General features: G+C 34.7%; 1 protein-coding gene across 4 annotated transcripts in view; it reads right to left on the bottom strand.

Moving 5' to 3' along the window:
- The window catches only part of LOC110670703 (DNA gyrase subunit A, chloroplastic/mitochondrial), a 66,532-nt gene extending 41,336 nt beyond the window's left edge, over nucleotides 1–25,196 (bottom strand). For all 4 annotated transcript variants that reach the window (XM_058135095.1, XM_058135093.1, XM_058135094.1 and 1 more), the window contains exons 1-10: nucleotides 24,675–25,196; nucleotides 24,047–24,116; nucleotides 23,895–23,960; nucleotides 23,201–23,302; nucleotides 5,796–5,840; nucleotides 5,610–5,708; nucleotides 5,272–5,358; nucleotides 2,581–2,651; nucleotides 634–742; nucleotides 481–543 (exon numbers count right to left, since the gene is read on the bottom strand). In XM_058135095.1, the coding sequence (XP_057991078.1) occupies nucleotides 481–543; nucleotides 634–742; nucleotides 2,581–2,651; nucleotides 5,272–5,358; nucleotides 5,610–5,708; nucleotides 5,796–5,840; nucleotides 23,201–23,302; nucleotides 23,895–23,960; nucleotides 24,047–24,116; nucleotides 24,675–25,093 (1,131 nt within the window). In that variant the 5' untranslated portion in view covers nucleotides 25,094–25,196. The remainder of the gene's footprint in view (nucleotides 1–480; nucleotides 544–633; nucleotides 743–2,580; nucleotides 2,652–5,271; nucleotides 5,359–5,609; nucleotides 5,709–5,795; nucleotides 5,841–23,200; nucleotides 23,303–23,894; nucleotides 23,961–24,046; nucleotides 24,117–24,674) is intronic.
- Nucleotides 25,197–25,450: the final 254 nt, after the last annotated feature.

Genomic DNA, 25,450 nt, shown 5'->3' on the forward strand with positions numbered 1-25,450 from the left:
TTATTTCTTTTCTTTCAAAATGACCCCTTTTTCTTAGTTGAAACTTGAAAGATTATTTCAGATCCACACCCGATTGAAGTTTTTTTAATCTAATCTATCCAATATTTTTATGTAAAATCTCTAAAATTCAAATCCCCCAATCCAAAGGTAAGCCTATTTATTCAATACTCCTGCCTGACTTTTCATATCATTCTTCTTTCTTTTCCTGTCATTACCTCTCCCTCTCCATTTTTTTCACTTTTCGTGAAAGTCAAACAATGAATACCAATTTGCAAAATGCAAGTGATCAGCTTTCCATATCCCTCAAGTAGTTGTGATGCAGTTGGTAATCGAGCCACATTATCCCAGGAACAGTAATTCCAAAAAGAGAAGTACCAAGACATTTGTCAAGCACCTTCTAGCAATACAAAACTTAAAAGTTTTTCACACTGCTGTTGAGGAACATATAGATACTGACTATTTCAAGCGATATTACAATACCTTATTCTCTACAAGTTCAGCAATCTTTTCCACAAGCGATGCCTTGTTGGTTTGATAAGGAACCTGTTCCATTGGAAAATTGTTACTCCCTTCCACAACTTCTTGATAATGAATATGCACATCAAAACAAGAACTACAATAAACTATGATCACCTCTTTTATGATAACTGCAGTTCGCTTGGTTTTTGAGTCAATCAATTCAACATCTGTTTTCCCTCTGACTATGATACGTCCTCGCCCATTCCGATATGCCTCTAAGATCCTTGAAATAATAGACAGAAATCAGAATCTTTGTACATCTAATTGAAATATCTACACTAGCATAATGTGCTCATGCGCCAAAATAAGCAATCTTGTCCAATTTCTTGTAGATGTTTTTGCCTTCTCATCCTATAAATTCTCTAAAGTGAACCTACTTTTCTCAAAACTCCTGAATATGTTAATCCATAAACAGATTCAAGAGTAGAAACTGGCTTATTATCGAGACCACGCTATCATAGATTCATAGATTGCATAATGTATAGATAAGTATAAATGGCACACTCTCAGATATATGTAAATATAAATGGATAAATGTACACATGTTCATGCAAGATAGCAGTTGAAATCTCCCAATTACTATGGTAAAAATTAAGGATTAGTTTATAGTTTGATGCGTAAAGGCTATCTGCTGATTAAGAATAGATGTTCCTAGGGAAAAAAATTAGGGCCTAAAAGCATAAGAATGTAAAAATTTCTTATTTATTAGGACATGAAAGAAAAGGTAAGCACACCTCAAAATGAACCATAAAGCTGAATACTTTCAAAATTTTCCATTTCCAACAAATGAGAGAATTTAAATTTGTCTACAGGGTCCTAGAACCATGAGCACAACAAATCCCAGTCCTCACAACTATTAGCAGCATTCTTAAAACTGAACCAGTCAGTGAATAGGCCTGCTGACCAGTTCAACTGGTTTGACCCAGTCAAAAACCAATCAAAATAATTTTAAACATTTTAGAAATCAAGTTTATAGTATTTTTTACGTGAAAACAAATAATAAAAGCCGAACCAATCATTGAACTGGTTCCCAATCTAACCAGTCCAGCCAGCAAGTCAGGTTTGGTTTTCAAAACAGTGACTATTAGTCAAACTTTTAGCAAAAGAGTATCTAAATGCCTTACAACTGATTATTGTCAATAGAAACACTAAAGTGCCACATGATGAGAGCTCAAAAACATGTTGAATTACGATAACTCAACTCTTTCAAAAATCATGAAAGGAAAATCAAAGGTTTAGTAACTTAAAAGAATAGAACATTCAAGATGGAACTATTAAGGGCCAGGTTGGTATTCATTCTGTTTTTGGTTTTTGTTGTACAATAGTCAAAGGAATTTATAATTTTATATAATATAACATATTTATTTTTTGTATTTGGTTTTTTTAAACAAGAAAAACAGACTGTTGCAACACAGAAAAACCACTAGTGGTTGGTTTACCTAGTTTGGCCAACTTGTTTTTCCAAAAAAAAAAAAAAAACTTTTCAAAATTGGACAACCTAAACCGAAGACAGAAAACATAATTGATACCAAACATCCCTTCATAGATTCAAAAACCACCCAGGAAAAGAAGTTATATGCTTGAAGAGCTCTAGAAACCTCATTATCGAAGGGGATCCAAGGAACTCAAACTTGAACCAAATGTTTTTCCTAACTAATGCAAGGCCGCAAACTAGTCTTCTGCTTCCAAAGGAAGTAATGTGATAACCAACTGGTAGGTGGGGCATTTAACAACTTAACATGCTGCCACACAAATAGGCAACAATAACTGTTGCAACAATAGTAAATAAATTCAGTGTTTGCAATCCTCCAAGGTTCACCACAATTTTCCTGCACTACTGCAACCCATCTGTTATAGTTTCCACTCTTGTAAAATAATGTTCAGTTGCACGGAACATTGAAAGACATTTGCTATGCCAGCTTAGCTTTTGAAGCTGAAATGCAACTAATATGAAGCATAGCCATACTCATGTCAAGACAAGGAATAAGCCTTTATGATTTAAGGTCTTCACTATCATGCATGATTGGTGCAAAATATAAGTGCAATTAAAATTTAACTCACCCAAGGTTTCCCATAATTAGTCCTCCAGTTGGAAAGTCAGGTCCAGGCATATATTCCAGCAACTCCTGCAACTGTAACCATGAAAAAAGAAAAATATAAGAGATGCAAAAAACATAAAATAAAAAATTAATTTACATGCAATGGGTATAAGAACCATACAAGCTTCTCTATTTCATTAGACGACATAATAGATAGTGTATGTGTTCATGCGCATTTTGTGTGTGTACACACTTATGAGTTATGAATAAATGAGGTGCTTTGAAACATAGTTTTAAATAGCAGCCGCTATATAAAAGTTTTTGGGGGTAACTTTACCATTACCCCCATTATTTCACAGGCAAAATTTTTTTGGTTATTGTAACCGCCATTACATAAAGGTAAAGGCCGCTGTCCATAGATTTTCCATTAAGTGAACACCGTTACGGCCTTTACCATAGTACTTTCTTATTAGTAAGTGGCGCTCTTTCACAAGCTGCCAACACAACCATTGATTAAAATATCGCCTTTGGGTTGCCAGTTTTCATTTCTTTAATCCACTTCAAAATAATTCCACATTTTATTGAAGCTCAAGAGATATATCATTTAGAAAGGACTAAGGAGTTATTAGTAACGGTTAGATTTCTATCCACTACTCTGTTTCACGCTAGTTAGTTAAAATACTTGTTAATAAACAATATAAATCATGAATTCAATGTCTTAATTTAATGTATTTATGCTCATTAGTTAGTTGGATCTCCTTATTTTAGTTAATTCTAACATCATCTATTAGTTTCCTATATTTTGCAAATTTTTCTAAAAAATTTGCAGAGCGGTAGGCTGTTGCTGTTGCGTCAATGCCATAATACTCCTGTTTCTGTTACAGATGACCGCAACTGCTATTGTTGCCGTGACCATGATTTAAATCCATGCTTTGAAGAAAGGCCAGTCTCATACAAAAATCATAAGGATACCTGATGTAGTTCATTGTCCCCCCCATAGGCATAGCCCAAGTCATAACCATGACTCAAGCCTTCCCCGGAGAGAAGGAATCTTTGCAACTATTATGCTTCTCTTTAATAGTAGGAAACCAAACAAATAATTTTATATTTTTGTAGGCTCATCTAGTAATTTTATATTGCATTAGTTGTTAGTAATTTTCCATTTTATTCCTCTATAAAAGGTTGTAGCCTCCACAGGAATATCAAGTTTTTGGTTGAATATAAGTATTCAGGATGCAAAAACCTACACCCTAGTTTTAGTGAGAAAATAAGGCATGCTATACAGAAAACCATTCTAGCAAAACTGGAAAATAGAGTTTCTTATTTAGTTTTAAAAGTTATCCAAATGGAAATGAGAAATCAATTTTCCAAATTAAACCTAACCTTTGAAAACTAGTTCAGATTGTTTTCCTTTTTTTTTTCCTTTCTTAAACTAAATAAATACAGGCCAAAGTGGAAAACATGAAGTTTGCCACTTGTGACATTTTTTTGACATCTTGGTTTCTAGGATAAAATCCCAAAAACAGCATTCTCTTTTAAATTTTATTTAATTTCTCTTTATATTGTGATAAATGTTAACAATCAGTCAACAACCCCTTTTCGTTTCGAATATCCTTTAATTTCTTCTAACTAATGAAATACACACTTTCACAAATTTTTAAATCAGCATGGTAGACCAACTAAAATTACTTACAAATAAACACTAAGATGAAACCTAACTAAATGCTACCCATTGTATTTCTATTTTTTTAACAGCTTATTTTTCAATATATGAATTTCACATCAAGTATGAAACCAAATTGTAAAGGTTTAGATTTTAGCTTTATATTGAAGAAAAAAAATTATATTTAAGTGATTATACTGTGAAATTGTTTTAATTCACATTTAAATTATTAAATTTTCAATTAAATAGTACTTTTTAATTAAAAAAGTATAACAAATTATCTTATGAAGGAAAATGGAAAATAAAAAAAATTTAAAGTTTGAAAAATAAAAATTTCTTAGTTTCCCAATTTTCCATTTGGAAATAGAAAATTGGACAACAATGTTTATTTACTTGGAAAAAAAGCCAAAAAAAAAAAAAAGGTCTAAAGAAAACTAGAAAATAATTGTGTTGAAATGTGGCATTTTTTCATATAAAAAACTGAAAACCAATTTTCCAATTTTCTACCATTATAACTAACCTTTCAAATAAAACAACTTCAAACAATGATCATACAAAACTGTGTTTGTCCATTTCACATGCTACACGTGCTCTAATTTGAGGAAATGCAATAGTTTTAATCCAAATAAAATTAAGATATCATTTAACCAAAGCTTGCTAGAGATACAAACAATGACACTTCAAATTTTGTCAAATAATCTGAGAGTCGGTGTCTTTTCACAAAGCTATCTACAAATAATTCTCATACGGCTGATATCAGAAATAGTACATGTAAAATGTTTTCTAGCAATATGATATTCTCAAATTCAATCTGAGGTCCCCAACTACTTTCATCCCTTCAACCAACCAAAAATACAATCTCATCTTGCTCTAATATAATAATTATCAAAAAAAAAAAAAAAGAGAAGCAGCTTCTTTTTGGCATTATAAAAAACTACGTAATTATACCTTAGCAAAGTCTCCGTCCTCAACTAGTACCATAGGAGAGGGTAAAAAAATTCATAATAAATCCTTTTTTTAATTCAAACAACTATGTTTGTCAACACTTACAGTGGCTTCAGGATTGTGAATTAATGCACATAGCACATCCACTAGCTCTCCAAGATTATGAGGAGGAATATTGGTTGCCATGCCAACCTGAAAAGAAAACAAATGATTTTACATTGAACACCCTATACTATAAAATAATATTTACCAATAAGAAGGAAGAAAAAACACATGTATATAAATCACCTTAAGGGGAAAAAAAAAAAGTATCTATAATATTTTTCTTTTCTTTGAGTAGGTGATTGGGGGAGTGAGGGCTCAAACATGGATACACTAGGTGAGTTATATGGCTTTAACTACTAAACCAAGTCAGGCTAGGCCAAAAGTAGCTATAATATTACCGCAATCCCAGATGAACCATTTAACAATAATGTTGGTAGCCGAGCAGGCAAAAGTGAAGGTTCCTTTTGAGAATTATCAAAATTAGGAACAAAATCAACCTGCAACAAGAAAATGGCGCAGAAAGGTTTATTGGATGACTTGAAACAACAAATGAAGACTGATATGCATCAAACAACAGCTCTTACTGTGTCTAGTTCAAGATCGGCCAACAAAACTGCTTCTGTGAGCGCCTGCAAGAATGAAATGAAATCACTGACTATATATTTGAAATGAAATCACTGACTATATATTACCATGGTACATTTCTTTAAGCATCCAAGAGAAATAAATAAAATTGATGACAAATAGTTGGTTCAAATCAAAAATGGGTGTTTCCATAACATAATAAGACAACTAAACTTTCAGTGTTCAGCATGAGAAATAAGAAAGAGAAGTAGCCAATAATAAAGACATAGCCAACAAAAACAGATCACTGACAGGAAAACACTTAATTTTGCACTCAATCAGCATGATAAATAAGAAAGTGAAGTAACCAATAATAGTGGCATAGATTAACGATGATATGCCAAAAAAAATTAGATTACCGACAGGAAGACAATATCACACTCAATGTAGTTGATTTCACTGTGGCTCATACCTACCAAGATACCAATATATGTTCACACTTAGCATAAATTTACATGAATGCAAACATGTTGATATATTGAAGTCATGAATTAAAAGAAGAGTAAAAATAAATTAAAAAGGAATTCACAGTAGCTTTCATGAAACGTATGTGAATGGAAAGTCTATCCATCGAGATAATGCTTTTTCATTCCTAAATTCACATGCTAGAACGCATTTCAGCTGTACTTATGTACACCAGCCCTTCTACAATGACAGATTGGTGGAACAACATGGACTCACATGAAATTAGTTGACATATTTGGTATATGGTTGGCACTCATGGATATCTTTTCAGATGGCTGCCAACTAGGACTGTCAATAGATGAGATTTGGAGAACACATTAAGATATTTCCACAATCCAATCCCATTAATCCAATGTATTTTTGAAATTTCACCTCATATATAAATCCTAACAAATTCAAATAAACAATCTATATTTATGATCAAACACCTATTAAGATATTAATCCAATGTATTTTGGCTCTCATATCCTATTTCGGTATTTGCTTGATTTGTTATTTTGGGTTATTTTGCTGCTATAAGCACTTTGAATTAGCGTTTCGGTTAGTTTTCTTTGTCTCAACAAATGGCAGACAATAAGAATGTTATTTCTGATGTGATTCCGGTGATGACTAAGATCACGGAACACAAACTTAATGGTTCGAATTACTTGGAGTGGAGTAAGACTGTTAGGGTCTATTTGCGTAGCATTGATAAGGATGATCACCTTACTAAAGATCCACCCACTGATGATACACGACAAACTTGGCTAAGGGAGGATGCTCGGTTGTTTTTGTAGCTTCGGAACTCGATTCATAGTGAGGTAATTAGTTTAATTAATCACTGTGAATTTATTAAGGAATTGATGGATTACTTAGATTTTCTGTATTCTGATAAAGGAAATATCTCCCGTATTTATGATGTTTGTAAGGCATTCTACCGTGCTGAGAAAGAGGATAAGTCTCTCACGACTTATTTTATGGATTTTAAACGGGTATATGAGGAACTTAATGTATTGTTGCCTTTTAGTCCTGATGTAAAAGTTCAGCAGGCCCAACGGGAGCAACTAGCTGTTATGAGTTTTCTTGCAGGCCTTCCTTCAGAGTATGAGACTGCTAAATCTCAGATTCTCTCCAGTTCTGAGATTTCCTCTTTGCATGAAACGTTCACACGGGTCCTTCAGCAGAGTACTCAATCTTCACACCTGCCAAGAGCGCTCTTATTAGCCGTAATCCAAATGGACAACGAGGTAATAGAAGAGGAAGTAGAGGAGGAATTACAGCAAATGTAGTAATCAGCGTAATGGAGAGGCTAGTTCTAATCGGGACTCAAGAGGAGTCATTTGTTATTATTGCCATGAGCACGGCCATACAAAATATAATTGTCCGCAACTTCAGAGGAAAAATCAGCGATCACGGATGGCAAATATGGCGACAAAAAGAATTCTCTGATATCTTCCTCTGAGAAAACTATTTTAGTATCTGCAGAGGATTTTGCACAATTTTCCCAGTATCAAGCATCTCTAAAGCCTACCAGTTCCCCTGTCACTGCGATCGCTGAGTCAGGTAAATCCACTACATGCCTTGTGCCTTCTTCATCCAAATGGGTTATTGATTCTGGTGCGACAGATCACATGACAGGTAATTCTAGTCTTCTATCTGCTTTTCAGTCTAATCTCACTTCCTCTACTGTTACTTTAGCTGATGGTTCTACTTCTTGTGTCATGGGTTCTGGAACTGCGAACCCGACTTCATCAATTTCTTTGTCTTCTGTTTTGTGTCTACCAAAATTCTCTTTTAATCTACTTTCTATTAGTAAACTTACTCGTACCTTAAATTGTTCTGTTTCCTTTTTTCCTGACCAGTGTTTATTTCAGGATCTTACGACGAAGCAGATTATTGGTAGAGGACGCGAGTCAGGTGGTCTCTACATTCTGGAAAATCATGTACCGCGGTCGCTTGTTTGCTCCAGTACCTTAACACCTCTTGAAGCTCATTGTAGATTGGGTCATCCTTCTTTGTCTACCATGAAGAAGCTGTGTCCTCAATTTCAGTCTTTATCAGTACTAAAATGTGAGTCGTGTCAGTTTGCAAAACATCATCGTTTGCCTTCTGTGTCTAGAGTCAATAAACGGGCTTCATCCCTTTTTGAGTTAGTTCATTCTGATGTTTGGGGTCCTTGTTCTATTACATCTAAAACTGGATTTCGTTATTTTGTTACTTTTGTTGATGATTACTCTCGTGTTACCTGGTTATATTTAATGAAGAATCGTTCTGAGTTGTTTTCTATCTTTTGTGCCTTTTGTAATGAAATCAAAACTCAATTTAATATTTTTGTGCGCATATTAAGAAGTGATAATGCCAAAGAATATTTTTCAGCACAATTTCAGTCTTATATGATACAAAATGGCATTCTTCATCAGTCTTCCTGTGCGGATACCCCATCCCAAAATGGTGTGGCCGAAAGAAAAAATCGTCATCTTCTTGAGGTAACTCGTGCTCTTCTTTTTCAGATGAAAGTACCTAAACACTTTTGGGCTGATGCAGTTTCTACGGCATGTTTTTTGATCAATCGTATGCCGTCTTCTGTCCTTAATGGAGATATTCCTTATACTACTTTGTTTCCTACAAAATCTTTATTCCCTATTGAACCCCGTATTTTTTGTTGTACCTGTTTTGTGCATGATGTTCGTCCACAGGTTACTAAATTGGATTCAAAATCTCTCAAATGTGTCTTCCTTGGGTACTCCCGGCTCCAAAAAGGGTATCGTTGTTTCTCTCCTACTCTTAATCGTTATCTTGTTTCTGCAGATGTCACATTTTTTGAGTCCACTCCATTTTTTCCTCCATCATCTGTGTATGAGAGTCAGGGGGAGGAGGATGATCTCTTAATATATACTGTCCAACCAATGTCTAGTCCTCTCCCACACTGTTCCTTACGTCTCTAGACCTACTCGACCTCCCGTTGTTCATGTTTATTCCAGAGATTGGAGATTCTGACTCGAGATCCTCCACGGCTACTTTGGGCGATCCTGTACCTCATACTGATCATAATTCCGATCTAGAGTTACCCATTGCTCTTCGTAAAGGTAAACGTTCATGTACTTACCCTATCTCTTCTTTTGTTTCTTATAATCAATTGTCTTCTTGTTCTCGGTGTTTTATTACTTCTTTAGACTCTGTTCCTATCCCTAATCATTAATGAGGCCTTTGTATCATCTGGCCGGTGTGATGCTATGAAAGAGGAAATGGAGGCTTTAGATGCTAATGGTACATGGGAACTATTGCCTTTGCCCACCGGGTAAGAAAGCTATTGGATGCAAATGGATATTCTGATGAGGTAAATCCTGATGGTTCTGTGGCTAGGTTAAATGCACGCCTTGTAGCAAAAGGATATTCTAAGACATATGGGTTTGATTACTCTGATTATTTTTCTCCTTTTTATAAACTTACTTCTATTCCCTTTTTTATCTCTTTAGCTTCTAGATATGATTGGCACATGCATCAATTTGATATAAAGAATGCTTTCCTTCATGTTGATATTCAGGAGGTGGTGTATATGGAGCAACCACCTGGGTTTGTTGCTCAGGGGGAGTTGGGTAAAGTTTGTAGGCTTCGGAAGTCTCTTTATGGCTTGAAACAAAGTCCTAGTGCATGGTTTGGGAGATTCAGTGAAGCAGCAGAATTTGATATGCAAAAGAGTAAGTGTGATCACTCAGTATTTTATAGGCAATCTGAGGCTGGCATAATTCTCTTGGTAGTCTATGTGGATGACATTGTCATCACTGGGAGTGATTCTGCAGGTATTTCATCTCTTAAAGCCTTCCTCCAAACTCGATTTGGACCAAAGACTTGGGATTGTTAAAGTATTTCTTGGGTATCGAAGTTATAAGAAGTAAGAAGCGTATTTTCTTGTCTCAAAGAAAATATGTCCTCGATCTATTGTGAGAGACAGGAAAATTAGGTGCTAAGCCTTGTAGCGCACCAATGACTCCAACTTTACAAGCTGTTAGCGAGGATATTGAGTTGTTTGAAGATCCGAGAGATACTGAGGAGATTGGTAGGAAAATTGAACTACCTTACGATCACTCGTCCTGACATTGCTTATGCCGTTAGTGTGGTAAGTCAGTTTATGTCTTCCCCAACTGTTGCTCATTGGGAAGCCTTGGAACAAATCTTGTGTTATCTGAAGGGCGCTCCAGGAAGAGGTTTGCTATATGGCAATCATGGGCATTTGAATGTTGAATGTTTTTGGATGCCGACTGAAATTTGGATCTAAGGTTGAAAAGAGGTCAACTCTTTGGATATTGCGTTTTTATTGGAGGAAATTTGGTGTCTTAGAGAAGCAAGAAGCAGAGTGTGGTTTCTCGATCTAGTGCTGAATCCGAATACAGAGCCATGGCACAATCAGTATGTGAGGTAATGTGGATACTTCAATTACTAGATGAGACCGGTTTTAAGACCTCTCTGCTCGAAATTGTGGTGTGATAATCAAGTCGCTCTTCATATTGCTTCTAATCCGGCGTTTCATGAGCGGACCAAACATATTGAGATTGATTGTCACTTTATTCGTGAAAAGATTCAACAACAGATCATCTCAACAGGACACATCAAAACTGGAGAGCAGCTAGGAGATATTTTCACAAAAGCTCTGAATGGAGCTAGGATTGACTACATTTGTAACAAGTTGGGCATGATTAACATCTATGCTCCAACTTGAGGGGGAGTGTTATGGAAAGTCAATCACTATGTTATGGAAAGTCAATCACTATATTATTTCTCTGTATATTCTGTATTCTGTATTCCTATTTAGGATTTCTTATTTATGATTTTTTCCTAATTAGTAGAACATAATTATAGGAATCAATTGTATATATATACCCATGTACAGATTAATTGAGATCAATGAGAATCATCTCTTTCTACAAAAATAAATAAAATAATATTATATAGTTTTATAGATGCCATCTAATACATAAAACAGTAATTAGATAGTTACAAGAGCAGATACCAGTAGATGTAAATGATATTTACCATATGATAGTAGCTATATATAATTCATTAAAGAGAGAAAAAAATGAGTTAAATAGATGTTTTGGCTTTATCCTTTTTTCGGGTTCCTAGCCCAAAGCTTTTAAGGACAATTCCCTATTGAGTTGTCTTCACTCCGGTATTCCAGTTCCACTAACATGAGACAAGTTGGAAAAATTGGCCAACTTTTAGGCAAAGCCCATGGTAGAACTTGAATCTGGGGACCTATTATTTCCAATTAGATGTTAGGTATTAATGTTTGGATAGTGATTATACTTATACAAAATTTGGTACAAAGGATATAAATGGTACATTGGATTTTGGTATTACTGATTACAGAATCAATAAAATCAATATATTTCTTTCCAATCCTCTAGACATGGTTAACCATAAAAACTTACGGTCATTACATGGTACAACACTATCAGTGATCTCTCTTGAAATTAATGAGTTGGAATTTTTTTAAAGTGATCACGTTTTAGTGTGTTTTAAAATTGGAAGAATAAATGAAATGTTACATAACATGGTAAGCTACAAAATATCTAAATCTAATTCTAAGCTTGATGTAGAAACTTGCTGCAGCTGCTGCTAATTTGGACTAGGCCAAAGAGGGTAAGAAACTAAACATTTTGAGGACAGCACATAAAACGATTGGTTCCCAGACAATGTAAAGCAAGTAGATGCTCTTACAAGACAGGGCTAGGTCTAGCATAAGCGCAAAAGGTGCCATAGGTTAATGAAATGGGAAATTCTTATAACTTGCACTACTAGGAATATTTATATTTTCTACCGCCCATGGTGTACCAATCTTGATCTGCCGTGCATGAATGGCAAACACCTAGAAAGATCCCTAACTTCAGGGAGAAAATTCATCTTCCTTGACTCCTGAAACGGTGTCAAAGAGACTCAAACAAGCTTTCTTTCTATCACAATGTGGATTTTCACCTCCCGTAGAGGCAGATCAATACAACGTGGATTTTCACCTCCCCTATAGGCAGATCAATGAGGGGGGATTGGGAAGAGGGGAGCACCATAAACAAGAGCAGATGTCAACCATTTTCGATAACTAGTGAAATGGTTTCCAACTATATATCTTCTTGTATTGCCCATTTTAAAAACGAGAAAAAAAATAGAGGGACATTAGTATTTCCTCTACTAACAATCTAGCAACGTTCTCAATTTTATTATTTATAATTATAAATAATAAAATTGAGAGCATTGCTAGATTGTTAATAGGGGAAATACTAATGTCCGTAATGAGAGTATTAGAGAAAAGGTAGGAGTGGTGCCAATTGAGGATAAGTTGAGAGAAGGGAGATTGAGGTGGTTTGGTCATGTGAAGCGTAAACATACAGAGGCTCCAGTAAGACAAGTAGAGCACATTAGGTTAGAGGATAGAAAGAAAAAAATGGGTAGACCTAAATTGACTTGGAGGAGAGTAGTACAACATGAATTAGAAGCATTACACATTTCTGAGGATCTAACCCAAAATCGTTTAGAGTGGAGAAAACGAATCCATATAGCCGACCACAAATTTTTGGGATAAAGGCTTAGTTGAGTTGAGTTGAGTTGAGTTGAAGTAGCTATCAACAGCAAAGGAAGTTGCTAGGACTATCCAATGACTCTGATAGAAAATAATGCTATTATATGTATTGAAAACTTTTAATTGTTATGCAAATTTAGTGTCTTTTTTTATCTAGGACAAAACTGAATGGTTTTATTTAATTATTTTTGGTCAGATATGTATTTTGCGCCTTATTTATGTGTTTTTGGGCTGTAGGTAAGAGTGCAGCCCACTCCAGGTTTTTTATTAGTTTTTAGGGTTTTATTTTTATTTTTTTAAGTTTAGGCAATTAGGGTTTCAACCGCACATATAAAGCTAACTTAATACTTTTTGAGGGAAAAATTACTTTTGATTAAATTAATACAAAGGAAGGATTTTTCCTAAGTTCTTTCTTAACCTAAACTAAATTCTTCAAGATTGATTAATCTTGTAGGGTTTAATAATATCTTGATATTCTTGATTCTTGTTTAATTATAAACTTTCGGTTAAGAATTTTTAATTCTACTTTTAAATTATCTTGGTTTTCAATTCTATATAATTGATAGGTCAAGATATTTTTTGGTGTTTGAACTTGATTTTGGCTTTATTGGGATTATAGATTAAACCTGTTCGTGAGTTTCAAGGCATTATTCTTGAGATTCACATCAAATTTTGGTACCAGAGCTTTGCCTCTAAATCAGGTTCTATCTATCCTTTTGTGTTTTCTTTTTGTTATTTGTTCATCGTACTATTTCGTTTTGTAACTTATTCATCAATTTCCTTGTTTCTTTATGTCTTGCGTTGTCTTCAGTAATTCTTAATCTGATTTTTTTTTCCTTCCTTTCCTTTTTGCATCTTTTGTTTCAAAAAAAAACTGCAGATTTTTTTCTGCAGAATTTCAGATTTGCCATTTGAATATTATAAAAAAAAAGGAACTGCAGATTTATTTTGTAGAATTTCAGTTCTGCCAATAAAAAAAATAAACAGAACTGCGATTTTTTCTGCAGAATTTCAGTTCTGCCGCCCAAAAAAAAAAAAGCTGCAGAATTTTTTTCTGTAGAATTTCAGATCTGCCACTGGAGAAAAAAATTTGAATTGCAGCAGCTTAAAAAAAAACTGCAGATTTTTTTTCTACAGAAATTCAAATCTGCGGACCAGCTTAAAAAAAAAAAAAAACAGAACTACAGAATTTTAGGTCTGCTACTAGCCAAAAAAAAAAAAAAAAACAAAAGGAGGCAGATTTGGTGTGGCACAATTAGGGTTCACTACACGCCCTAAATTATTAAATTTTTACCTAGGCTTTTGCCTCTTCACTGTTTCTTTTGTTTCAGTTTCTAATAATTTGATATCTTATTCTGTTTCTTTGAATTCTAGAGTCCTTTATCATTCTATTTTTGTGTTCGTCTTTCTGTTGCTTGTCTTTATTTCGTGTCTTCAGTCTTATCTTGAATTTCAATTTTGTTGAATATTACAAGTTGGTTACTTTGAGTGAATTCGGTTAGTTCCTTAAGGAGCTAAAAGGAAAAATTAAATAGTGGAAAGAGACAAGAGTGTGTGAGCACAGAATAGGGTAAAAGCCTAAATTGCGTGAAATACCAGTTGAGTGACATTGATTGAGTGTAAACACGTGAGGGAGAGTTGTGAGGATATTTGCTAACATTCTTTTACAGGTTTTACAATTGTCACACAAAAATAGTGAAGGAAAAATCAGATCAATTCTTCACAATGCAAACTATTCAACAACAGCATGAGCAACTAACTCTGGTATTTGGAGACATGAGGAATCAAATGGAAAGGCAAGAGGCTAGACTAAATAGGCAAGAAGCTACTATAGGTAACTTGCAGAGGGAGAGGCCTAATGTTAGGAGGCAAGCTAGACACAACAACAATAACCCTCCCCTTCAAGGTTTCGAAGAAGAGCAGGATGAGGAAGATGAGAATAATGAGGATCGGACTTCAATCATGAATGAGGACAGATTTTATCAGAGAAGAGAAAGGCATGAAAGAAGGCCGAGAAGAGATGACAGGGGTAGAGATGATGTTGATCGAAACATTGAGAGCATTAAAATGAAAATTCCATCTTTCCAAGGGAAGAATGATCCAGATGTTTATCTTGAGTGGGAACGCAAAATTGAGCTAGTCTTTGATTGTCACAACTATGCAGAAGAAAAAAAAGTAAAACTTGCTGCTGTTGAATTTACTGACTATGCTCTTGTATGGTGGGAGCAAATGATTTTGAGCAGAAGAAAAAACAAAGAGAGGCCTATTGACACTTGGGATAAGATGAAAGCTGTCATGAGAAGAAGATTTGTCTTTAACCACTATTACAGTGAATTGCATCAAAGGCTGCAGAGACTCACACAAGTGACAAAGAGTGTGGAAGAATACCATAAAGAGATGGAGATTGCTATGATTTGGGCAAATGTTGAAGAAGACAGAGAAGCCACAATGGCTCGATTCTTAGGTGGTTTGAATAAAGAAATAGCTGATTTAGTTGAGTTGTAGCATTATGTGGAGCATGAGAACATGGTGCATATGGCCATGAAAATTGAAAAAGTAGCTTAGGAGGAAAGGGATGTCAAGGTATGGCAGTAGCACAAGTTCAGTTCCTAAGAGCTCATGGAAACCGAACTGACCCAAGACAAAGGATAAGGCTAGGGGTGGCCACGGTCCGGTTTTGAACAGGAACCGAACCGGAACCGGTTCAGTCAAAACCGGACCAAAACCGGACCAAAACCGATCAAAACCAAAACAGGCTTCGAACCGGACTGAAACCGTCCTTCTGCGGTTTGGTTCAAGTTCATATTTTTTAAGAACCGTGAACCGGCAATTCCGAACCGAATTGAACCGACGATTTCGAACCGAATTAAACCGGTGATTTAAATATAAAAAAATTCAATAAATATGTTACCTCACTCCTAATTCATTTATATATATCATTAATTCTCTACACAATTATTCTCTGCATTTTCTTCAATTTTTAATATTTTTTCAATTTTTCTCAAATTCTCTAAATAATTATTTTCAACACTCATTTTAATTTCCAATACTCTCTCAATTTTCCTACTTTATTATTTTATATACTTACTGAAATTTTCAATACTATCTCAATTACTTTGTTATTACTTTAAATCCTCAATAAAATTTTCAACACTCTATTTTAATTTTTTTTCTCTTTTATACTTTTTAATTATCAATTATTATATAATTTTTAAAAAAATGCAAGTAATAGAACTAAAAATTTTTATTCCTCTAAATACTAAAGGGATATTCAGGCAAAATTAAGTTCATACACTTTTTGCTAATTTCTTTAAAAAAATTAATTTCATCTCTAATTTTTTAATCAGATTCAAATTTTTATTTATTAAATTTTTCTTAAAGATAAATTATTTTTTCTTTTTTTTTTCTTATTTTATTTTGATTGAAAGATTTCTAAAAAAAATTAAAATATTTTTACAAATATAACTTAAATTTTGAATCAATAAAATTTTTCTCTAATTTTTTTTGTCTAAACTACCCTTAAACTATCTCTAAACCGCTTCCAAACCGTCCTGAACCGTTCTTTTTCGAACCGCCCTTCAAACTATTTTAAAACGGGGCTCAAACCGGAACCGGCGATTCAGGAACCGTCTTCCAAACCATTCCCTGGCGGTTTGGTTCAGGTTTATGATTTCATTGAACTTAAACCAGCGGTTCAAGAACCGTAACCGGCGGTTCCTGAACCGTGGCTACCCCTAGATAAGGCTGTTTCTAAGCCTAAGCACGGAGAAAGTAAGAGTAAGCCTCATACGTATAATAAAGATAAAAGTATGAACTCCTACCAATCTCAAAGAAATAGGGATATAAAGTGCTTCATATGTTTGGGAATAGGTCATATTGCTTCACAATGCCCCAATAAAAGGGCAATGATCTTAAGGGATAATGGAGATATAGAGGCTGAGAGTGATGAAGATAGTGATTCTATGCCTCCATTAGAAGATGCTACTGATGTGGAGTATGCTGTAGAGGGGAGTGCATTAGTTACAAGGAGAGCATTGAATATACAAGTGAAGGGAGAGGTTGGTGAAGAAAAGCAAAGGGAAAATATATTTCATGCTAGATGCGTCATTCAGGATAAAACATGTAGTATGATAATAAATGAAGGTAACTGTAACAATGTAGCTAGTACACTATTGGTTGAGAAATTGAAGTTGCCTACTTTGAAACATCCTAGGCCATATAAGTTACAATGGTTAAATGAATATTGAGAAGTTAAGGTGACTTAGCAAACACTAGTTGCTTTTTCCATTGGTAGATATCATGATGAGGTTATATGTGATGTGGTGCCTATGCATGCTAGTCATCTGTTGCTTGGTAGACCATGGCAGTTTGATAGGCAAGTGTTACATGATGGTTACAGAAATCGATATTCTTTTGAAAAGGATGGCCGAAAGATAACATTGGCTCCATTAACTCCTAGACAAGTATATGAGAATCAAGTGAAGTTGAGGAGATCAATTGAGAAGGAAAACACTAATGAGGCTGAGAGTAAAAGTGTAGAAAAAGGAGAGGCCAAGAGTTCTAATGAGGAGAAGACAGTGATTGAGAATAAAAATAAAGAGAAAAATAAAGAGAGGAGATTGAGTGAGACTAAAAAGAAAGTGAATCCAGTGCAAAAGGAGAGCAAAGAGAAAAAACATAAGTTTATTTGCAAAAGAAATAGATGTTAAGAGTGCATTTTTTGCTAGAAAGTTAATGATTTTACTTATATACAAGTAGGCTTATTTGAAACTTGCTGACTTTAACAGTTCTTTGCCTAGTTCTACTGTTTCTCTTTTACAGGAGTTTGAAGATATCTTTCCTGAGAATATGCCTAATGAGTTGCCACCTATTATAAGGATCGAACATCAGATTGATTTTGTTCCTGGAGCAGTAATTACTAATCGACCAGCTTACAGAAGTAATCCTGAGGAGACAAAGGAACTTCAGAGGCAAATTAAGGAGTTATTGGCAAAAGGGTATACGAGAGAAAGATTGAGTCTATGTGCAGTTCTAGTGCAAATGGTGCCAAGAAGGATGGTTCTTGGAGGATATGTGTTGACTGTCAAGCTGTCAACAAGATTACGATAAAGTATAGATATCCCATTCCTAGGCTAGATGACATGTTAGATGAATTGCATGGTGTTTGTGTCTTTTCGAAAATTGATTTGAAAAGTGAATACCACCAAATTAGGATGAAAGTAAGAGATGAGTGGAAAACTGCTTTATGAGTAGTTAGTTATGCCTTTTAGATTGACTAATGCACCTAGTACATTCATGAGATCAATGAACCATGTTTTGCATGCATTCATTGGTAAGTTTGTGGTGATATACTTTGATGATATATTAGTGTACAGTAAAAACGTGGAAGAACATATGCGTCATTTGAGGTGTGTGTTTGAAGTGCTTAGAAAAGAGAAATTGTATGCTAATCTTAAAAAGTGTACTTTTTGCATAGAAAAAGTTGTGTTTTTAGATTATGTGATTAGTGCAAAAGGTATTGAGGTGGATGAAGAGAAGATGAAAGCTATCCGTGACTAGCCGATTCCTACATCCGTTACTGAGGTACGTAGTTTTCATGGTTTAGCTAGTTTTTATAGAAGGTTTGCTAAGGATTTCTTTTATAGAAGGTTTGTTAAGGATTTCAGTACTTTAGCTGCACCCTTGACGGAGATTGTTAAAAAGAATGTTGGTTTTACATGAGGTGAGGAACAAAACCGTGCTTTTAACTTAATTAAAGATAAGCTATGTTCTGCCCTCTTACTGAGTCTTCCTAATTTCACTAAAATATTTGAAATACAATGTGATGCTTCTGGGATTGGTATAGGTGTTGTTTTGATGTAGGAGAGACATCCTATTATATATTTTAGTGAAAAGCTGAATGGTACAGCATTGAACTACTCAACGTATGATAAAGAGCTTTATGCCTTGGTGCGAGCATTGGAGACATGATAGCATTACTTGTGGCCAAAGGACTTTGTGATTCATTCTAACCATGAGTCATTGAAACACTCGAAGGGGCAAAACAAGCTCAACCGTAGGCATGCCAAGTGGGTGGAATTTATTGAGACTTTTCCTTGTGTTATCCAGCATAAGCAAGGTAAAGAAAATGTAGTTGCTAATGCATTGTCACGCAAGTATGCTCTCATCTCTACTCATAATGCTAAATTGTTAGGTTTTGAGTATGTGAAGAAGTTGTATGCTAAGGATTCTAATTTTGTTGTTGTTTATGATGCATGTGAGAAAACTGTTTTTCAAAAGTTTTATATGCATGATGGATTTTTATTTTGTGGGAATAAATTACGTGTGCCTAATTGCTCTATGAGGGAGTTACTTGTGCGTGAGTCACATAGCGGTGATCTCATGGGACATTTTGGGGTTACTAAGACTTTGGATACATTGAGAGAACACTTCCTTTGTGCTCATATGAAGAGAGATGTGGAGATAGTATGTTCTAGGTGTATCACATGTAAGAAAGCAAAGTCTAAGGTCTTACCTCAAGGCTTATATAAACCTTTACCTGTACCTAATGAACCATGGGTTGATTTGTCTATGGACTTTATTTTGAGGTTACCTAAGTCTAGGAAATGTAAAGATTCTATATTTGTGGTAGTGGACATATTTTCTAAGATGGGACATTTCATTCCTTGCCATAAAACTGATTATGCCACAAATATTGTTGATTTATTCTTTAGGGAAGTTGTGAGATTCCATGGCATACATAGGAGCATTGTTAGTGATAGAAATGTTAAGTTCCTAAGCTACTTTTGGAAAGTATTGTGGGGTAAGTTGGGTACTAAACTGCTATTTTCTACTACATGTCACCCACAGACTGATGGACAAACTGAAGTAGTTAATAGAACTTTAACAACTCTTTTGTGTGCTGTTGTTAAACAAAATTTGAAATCATAGGATGTATAACATTTGTTGAATTTGCATATAACAGAAGTGTGGATTCTTCTACTCGTTTTTCACCTTTTGAGATTGTTTATAGGTTTAATCCTTTAACTCCATTAGATTTGATTCATTTGTCTGTGCATAAGATATCAAGTTTAGATGGAAAGAAGAAGGCCGAGTTGGTTAAAAGGATCCATGAACAAGCAAAACAGCACATTGAGAAGAAGAATAAGAGATATGTTGTCCAAGCCAATAAAGAAAGAAAGCAAGTTATTTTCCAACCAGGAGATTGGGTTTGGGTGCATATGAGGAAGGAAAGATTTCCAATTCAAAGAAAGTCTAAGCTTCATTCTAGAGGAGATGATCCATTTCAAGTGGTGGCCAAGATTAATGACAATGCTTATAAGTTGGATCTTCCTGATGAGTACAATGTGAGTGTTACTTTTAATGTTACTGATCTTCCCCCTTTTGATGTAGGTGAAGATTCGAGGACGAATCCTTTTGAAGAGGGAGGGGATGATGGAAATCAACAAGAACAACAAGATCCTAGGAATGTTCATGAGATGATTCAAGATGCAATTGCACAAGAAGCTCCAATCACAAGGACTAGAGTTAAGAAGATACAAGAGTTGATTGAGGAAGCAGTTGCACAAGAAGCTAAATATGGAAATACAATCAATAAATTGGGGTTACAAGCAAATGGAAAGTGGCTTAATTTGATCCAAGTTTACGTGAGTGATTATCAAGAAATATGTGGACAGAATTGATGGATTGTTATGAAAATTTAGTGTCTTTTTTTTATCTAGGCCAAGTCTGAATAGTTTTATTTAATTATTTTTTGTCAGATATGTGTTTTAGGCCTTATCTATGTGTTTTTGGGCCTTAGATAGGAGTGCAGCCCACTCCAGGTTTTTTATTAGTTTTTAGGGTTTTATTTTTATTTTTTTAAGTATAGAGAATTAGGGCTTCAGCTGCATATATAAGGCTAACTTAATACTTTTTGAGGAGAACATTACTTTTGATTAAATTAATACAAGAGAGGGAATTTTCCTAAGTTCTTTTTTGAACTAAACTAAATTCTTCAAGAGTGATTAATCTTGTAGGGTTCAACAATCTTTGTATTCTTGATTCTTGTTTAATTATAAACTTTGGGTCAAGAATTTTTAATTCTACCTTTGAATTATCTTGGTTTTCAATTCTACATAATTGATAGGTCAAGGTATTCTTTGGTGTTTGAACTTGATTTTGCTTTCTTGGGATTATAAATCAAACCTATTCATGGGTTTCAAAGCATTGTTCTTGAGAGTCGCATCAAGCATAGTTAACAAAATCATGTCTTCAATATACATAAACAGAGACAAGAATGCACGTCATATAAACCGAAGAAATTGAGTGTAGAAGAAAACAAAATTTGTATGTATGTGTGTACATATGATAGAAACTATGGTAAAATTTGAAATTATTGATTAAATTAATGTTTATATTCAAATAAGATATCAACTGGATCATATTAATATCAACCATGTTTTATTTGCAAATAAATGGATTAACTTGAAATTATGTTTAAATATGTGGAGCTAAACTTCTCTACCCTATCAAATAGATCAATCAGAATTGGAAAGGATTCAGACTAAAATTGAGTCCATTGGCAGCCCCACAACCAAAATAAGCTCCAATGGTTGTTTTAGGTGCCACTCGTCTTTAGGAATGTATAGCACTTGCCCTTTAGAAAGAGCATTGTTATTAGCTTTGAAAGATGGCTAGAAGAAAAAAAGGAGGAAAAAGACAAAAAAAAATAGCACATACCAATCCAACATTGACATGGAGATCAGGTACAGTACTAGACATGGAGATCGGGTACAGTACTACCGCCCCTTTCCCTGCCTCTTCTATTTAAGCAGGCGCACCCCCTTTCCATTTTACCACAATAACAACTAAGGGTGGCCACGGTCTGATTTTGAACCGGAACCGAACCGGAACCGGTTCGACCAAAACCTGTCAAAACCGAAACCAGCTTTGAACCAGACCGAAACTGTTCTTCTGCAGTTTGGTTCAGGTTCATATTTTTTAGGAACCGTGAACCAGCGATTCCGAACCGGATTAAACCGACGATTTCAAACCGGATTGAACTGGCGATTTAAATATAAAAAAATTCAATAAATATGTTACCTTACTCCTAGTTCATTTATATATATCATTAATTCTCTACACAATTATTCTCTGCATTCTCTTCAATTCTTAATATTTTCTCAATTTTCCTCCTTTATTATTTTATATACTTACTAAAATTTTCAATACTAGCTCAATTACTTTGTTATTACTTTAAATCCTCAATAAAATTTTCAATACCCTCTATTTTAATTTTTTTTCTCTTTTATACTTTTTTAATTGTCAATTATTATATAATTTTTTAAAAAAGGCAAGTAATAGAACTAGAAATTTTTATTACTCTAAATCTTAAAGGGATACATAGGCAAAATTAAGTTCATACACTTTTTGCTAATTTCTTTAAAAAAAATTAATTTTCATCTCTAGTTTTTTAATTAGGTTCAAGTCTTTACTTATTCAATTTTTCTTAAAGATAAATTATTTTCTTTCTTTTTTTTCTTATTTTATTTTGATTGAAAGATTTCTAAGAAAAATTAAAATATTTTTACAAATATAACTTAACTTTTGAATCAATAAAATTTTTCTCTAATTTTTTTGTCTAAACTACCCTTGAACCATCCCTAAACCGCTTTCAAGCCGTCCTCCAAACTGTCTTGAACCGTTCTTTTTCAAACCGCCCTTCAAACCGTTTTAAACCGGGACTCAAACCAAAACCGGCGGTTCAGGAATCAAAACCAGAACCAGCGATTCAGGAGCCATCTTCCAAACCGTCCCCTAGCGGTTTGGTTCAGGTTCATAATTTCATTGAACCTAAACCGGCAGTTCCTGAACCATAACCAGCGGTTCCTAAACCGTAGCCACCCCTAATAACAACCATTAATGGGTAGAAGGTTCTACAAATTTGAGAAACATGTCAAAACATTTTTCAATCTAGAGTTTTCAAATTGGAAACCAAATTAAGTAGTTCAAGCTTTCAAGTGTTTTAGTGGCTTGGTTATGAAGCCCAAGCTTAAGAAATCAAAATCAATCTGAGTGCAAAAAAAAAAGGGCTCTGAAAAGCTTGTCTGAGTTCGATTGAGTTTAAGCCTATATTGGAAAGCAACTAACCAAGCCAAACCAGAACAGAGGATGACCAACTTGGCTTGGCATCTTTGCGGCCCTAACAGAAAGAAATAGCAACTCTGAAACATACAGACTGACCTGGAAAGGTGGGGGCAGGGGCTATTATAGGAAACAGTTGGCTACTTATAAGCAGCAGAATTAAAACATAAAAGCTTATAATTGGATATTAATGTGCTCGAAAGAAAACAGGATATGACAGCATACTTCCAGCCTGCACTCTGTATAACGCATGGCAGCAGGGGGATCTGCATCTATTGAACCAAAATTGCCATGCCCCTGGATAAGTGGGCTTCTTAAGGAGAAATCCTGCATGAAAGATCACTAAAATAAGTAAAAGTTTACGCGCAAGACTAGAAGTGCAAGGAAGTCATGATACTCACAAACAAATACTGGCAAAAAAAAAAATTGGAAAAGCAAAGCCATGTCAAAGAGAATTGCATTTGAAACCAAGCATATGACAAAAATTTGAAATCAATCAGACAGATCTTCTGTTCAACATATGCATATTATACATGAAGAATTTGTGGTATAAGTATCTGAGAGAACCAGACATGAAATCAGAATGAAAACCCTTCTTTTGTTATTTTCTTCCCTTTTTTGTATGGTCAGGAGGGTGGGGGAACACCAACACAATGTTCACAACAAGCTTTCATGCTAAAAGGACCAATTCCCACACCTAAGAGAACTTCAAAGCATAACAGGAATACAATTAGTGAAAGGATAATAATGTATACTGCAAATTTGGTTTATTCTAAGCCGTTGAGTCTGTAACATTTTTAGAACCCTTTTAGGAAAGAAGCCCAGCATGTAGAACCAAATGGGAAGTGAAGAAGAGCAGGCAATGGAAAATACATTCAGAAACACAGAACACCTAAAAAATTCCCACTCACACTTTTACCTGTGCCATTCGCACCAATGCATCATAGACAGCAGTGTCTCCATGGGGATGAAACTTACCAAGAACCTGCAATAGAGGCATTAAGCATATTAAAATAATAGTTATCAACTGGGAAAAAGGATGGTGATACTTAAATTAAAAGAAGTTCTAACCTCACCAACGACTCTAGCACATTTTTTGAATGGCTTTCTTGAGGAAAGACCCAATTCATGCATTGCAAATCTACAAAATTTTGAGGACTAATTACTTTTTTTTCTCAACAAAATTATGAAACTGCAGATAATAAACACACCTATCATTCAATGCAGATATAAAAGCATTAATCATTCTACAACAACCTCAGCTGGCTGAAAAGCCAATAAATACAACAAAGGCAATCAAATAAAAGAAAAAGAAGGGGAAAGGATTTAAAAATTGATAATCAGGACATTAAATATTTCCAAAGGTTGAAAGCTTAAAACATCAAAAGTATAAACCAGAACCATGCAAAGCAACTTTTAGAGGGGCCTCCGTTGCTTTCCTTTGCCCATATTTTCTCGGCATCCAAACAGCGCACAGAAGGCAAAAATGCAAGAGCAACCCTATAAATACTTTATTCAAGTCCTAAAGGAACGATCTGTTTTTCTTCTACACTTCAGCCATTAGGGGCCAAAAGGGAAAACGAAAGGAAGACAGAACAAAATATTAAGTAAAACTAATAGTAGAAAAAATTCGCACTTTCTCTCACCCAATAACGCCACATTAGAGAAAACAAAAACTAAGCCCCCAATTACTACTCACAGTATCCTCCGATGCACAGGCTTCAACCCATCCCTTACATCTGGCAAAGCCCTTCCAAGCAAAACCGACATGGCGTAGGCCATGTAAGCCTCGGTGGCCTCTTTGTGAAGCTCTGTAGGCACAACTCTTCCGTCGCTGCCCCCATTTGAATCCTTCACCAACAAACTCCCATTTTGCTCTCGAGAATCCCTCTCCTCTCTGGCCGAGGAGTAGTCTCGGCGGCGCGCTTGCACAGGCAGGAGGCGGGTACAGGAAGGGAATGTTGATAGAAAGCGGAGTTCAGGAAGGCGGTGGCGGAGACCAGAGAAGCGGGTTTGGGCGAAATGGACGTGGTGGCAGAGTACAGAGTTAGATAAGCGGAGAGCAGAAGAAAGAGCCATATAATTAGGGTTTAAGATTTTGGAAGAAGAGGAAGTCATGCCATGAAGAGGAAAAGAAGCGCTTAAGATTTAGGGTTTATTAGTCCTTTTGTCCAAAACAAAAAAGATATCCCGGGCTCTAGCAAGGAGATGATTTGAAAAAGGTACAATTTAAAATACAATTTGATAAAACCTATAGCCTAGTTTTTATACTTTTAAAATTAAATAATTTAATTTTAAAATTTAATAAAATTTATAATTAGTCCCTTTGGTCTCAATTTTGTTAAATGTAATTTTATTAAAAATATCAAAAAAATATTAATTTTATTTTAATCTGAAAATAATTTACTGTTAAGATTTTATTTTCTAAATAACTTAGTCTTTGATGTATTATTTTATTAATAACTTATTTCTTAT

The sequence above is a fragment of the Hevea brasiliensis genome, chromosome 14, assembly GCF_030052815.1.
Source record: "Hevea brasiliensis isolate MT/VB/25A 57/8 chromosome 14, ASM3005281v1, whole genome shotgun sequence".
NCBI lineage: Eukaryota > Viridiplantae > Streptophyta > Magnoliopsida > Malpighiales > Euphorbiaceae > Hevea > Hevea brasiliensis.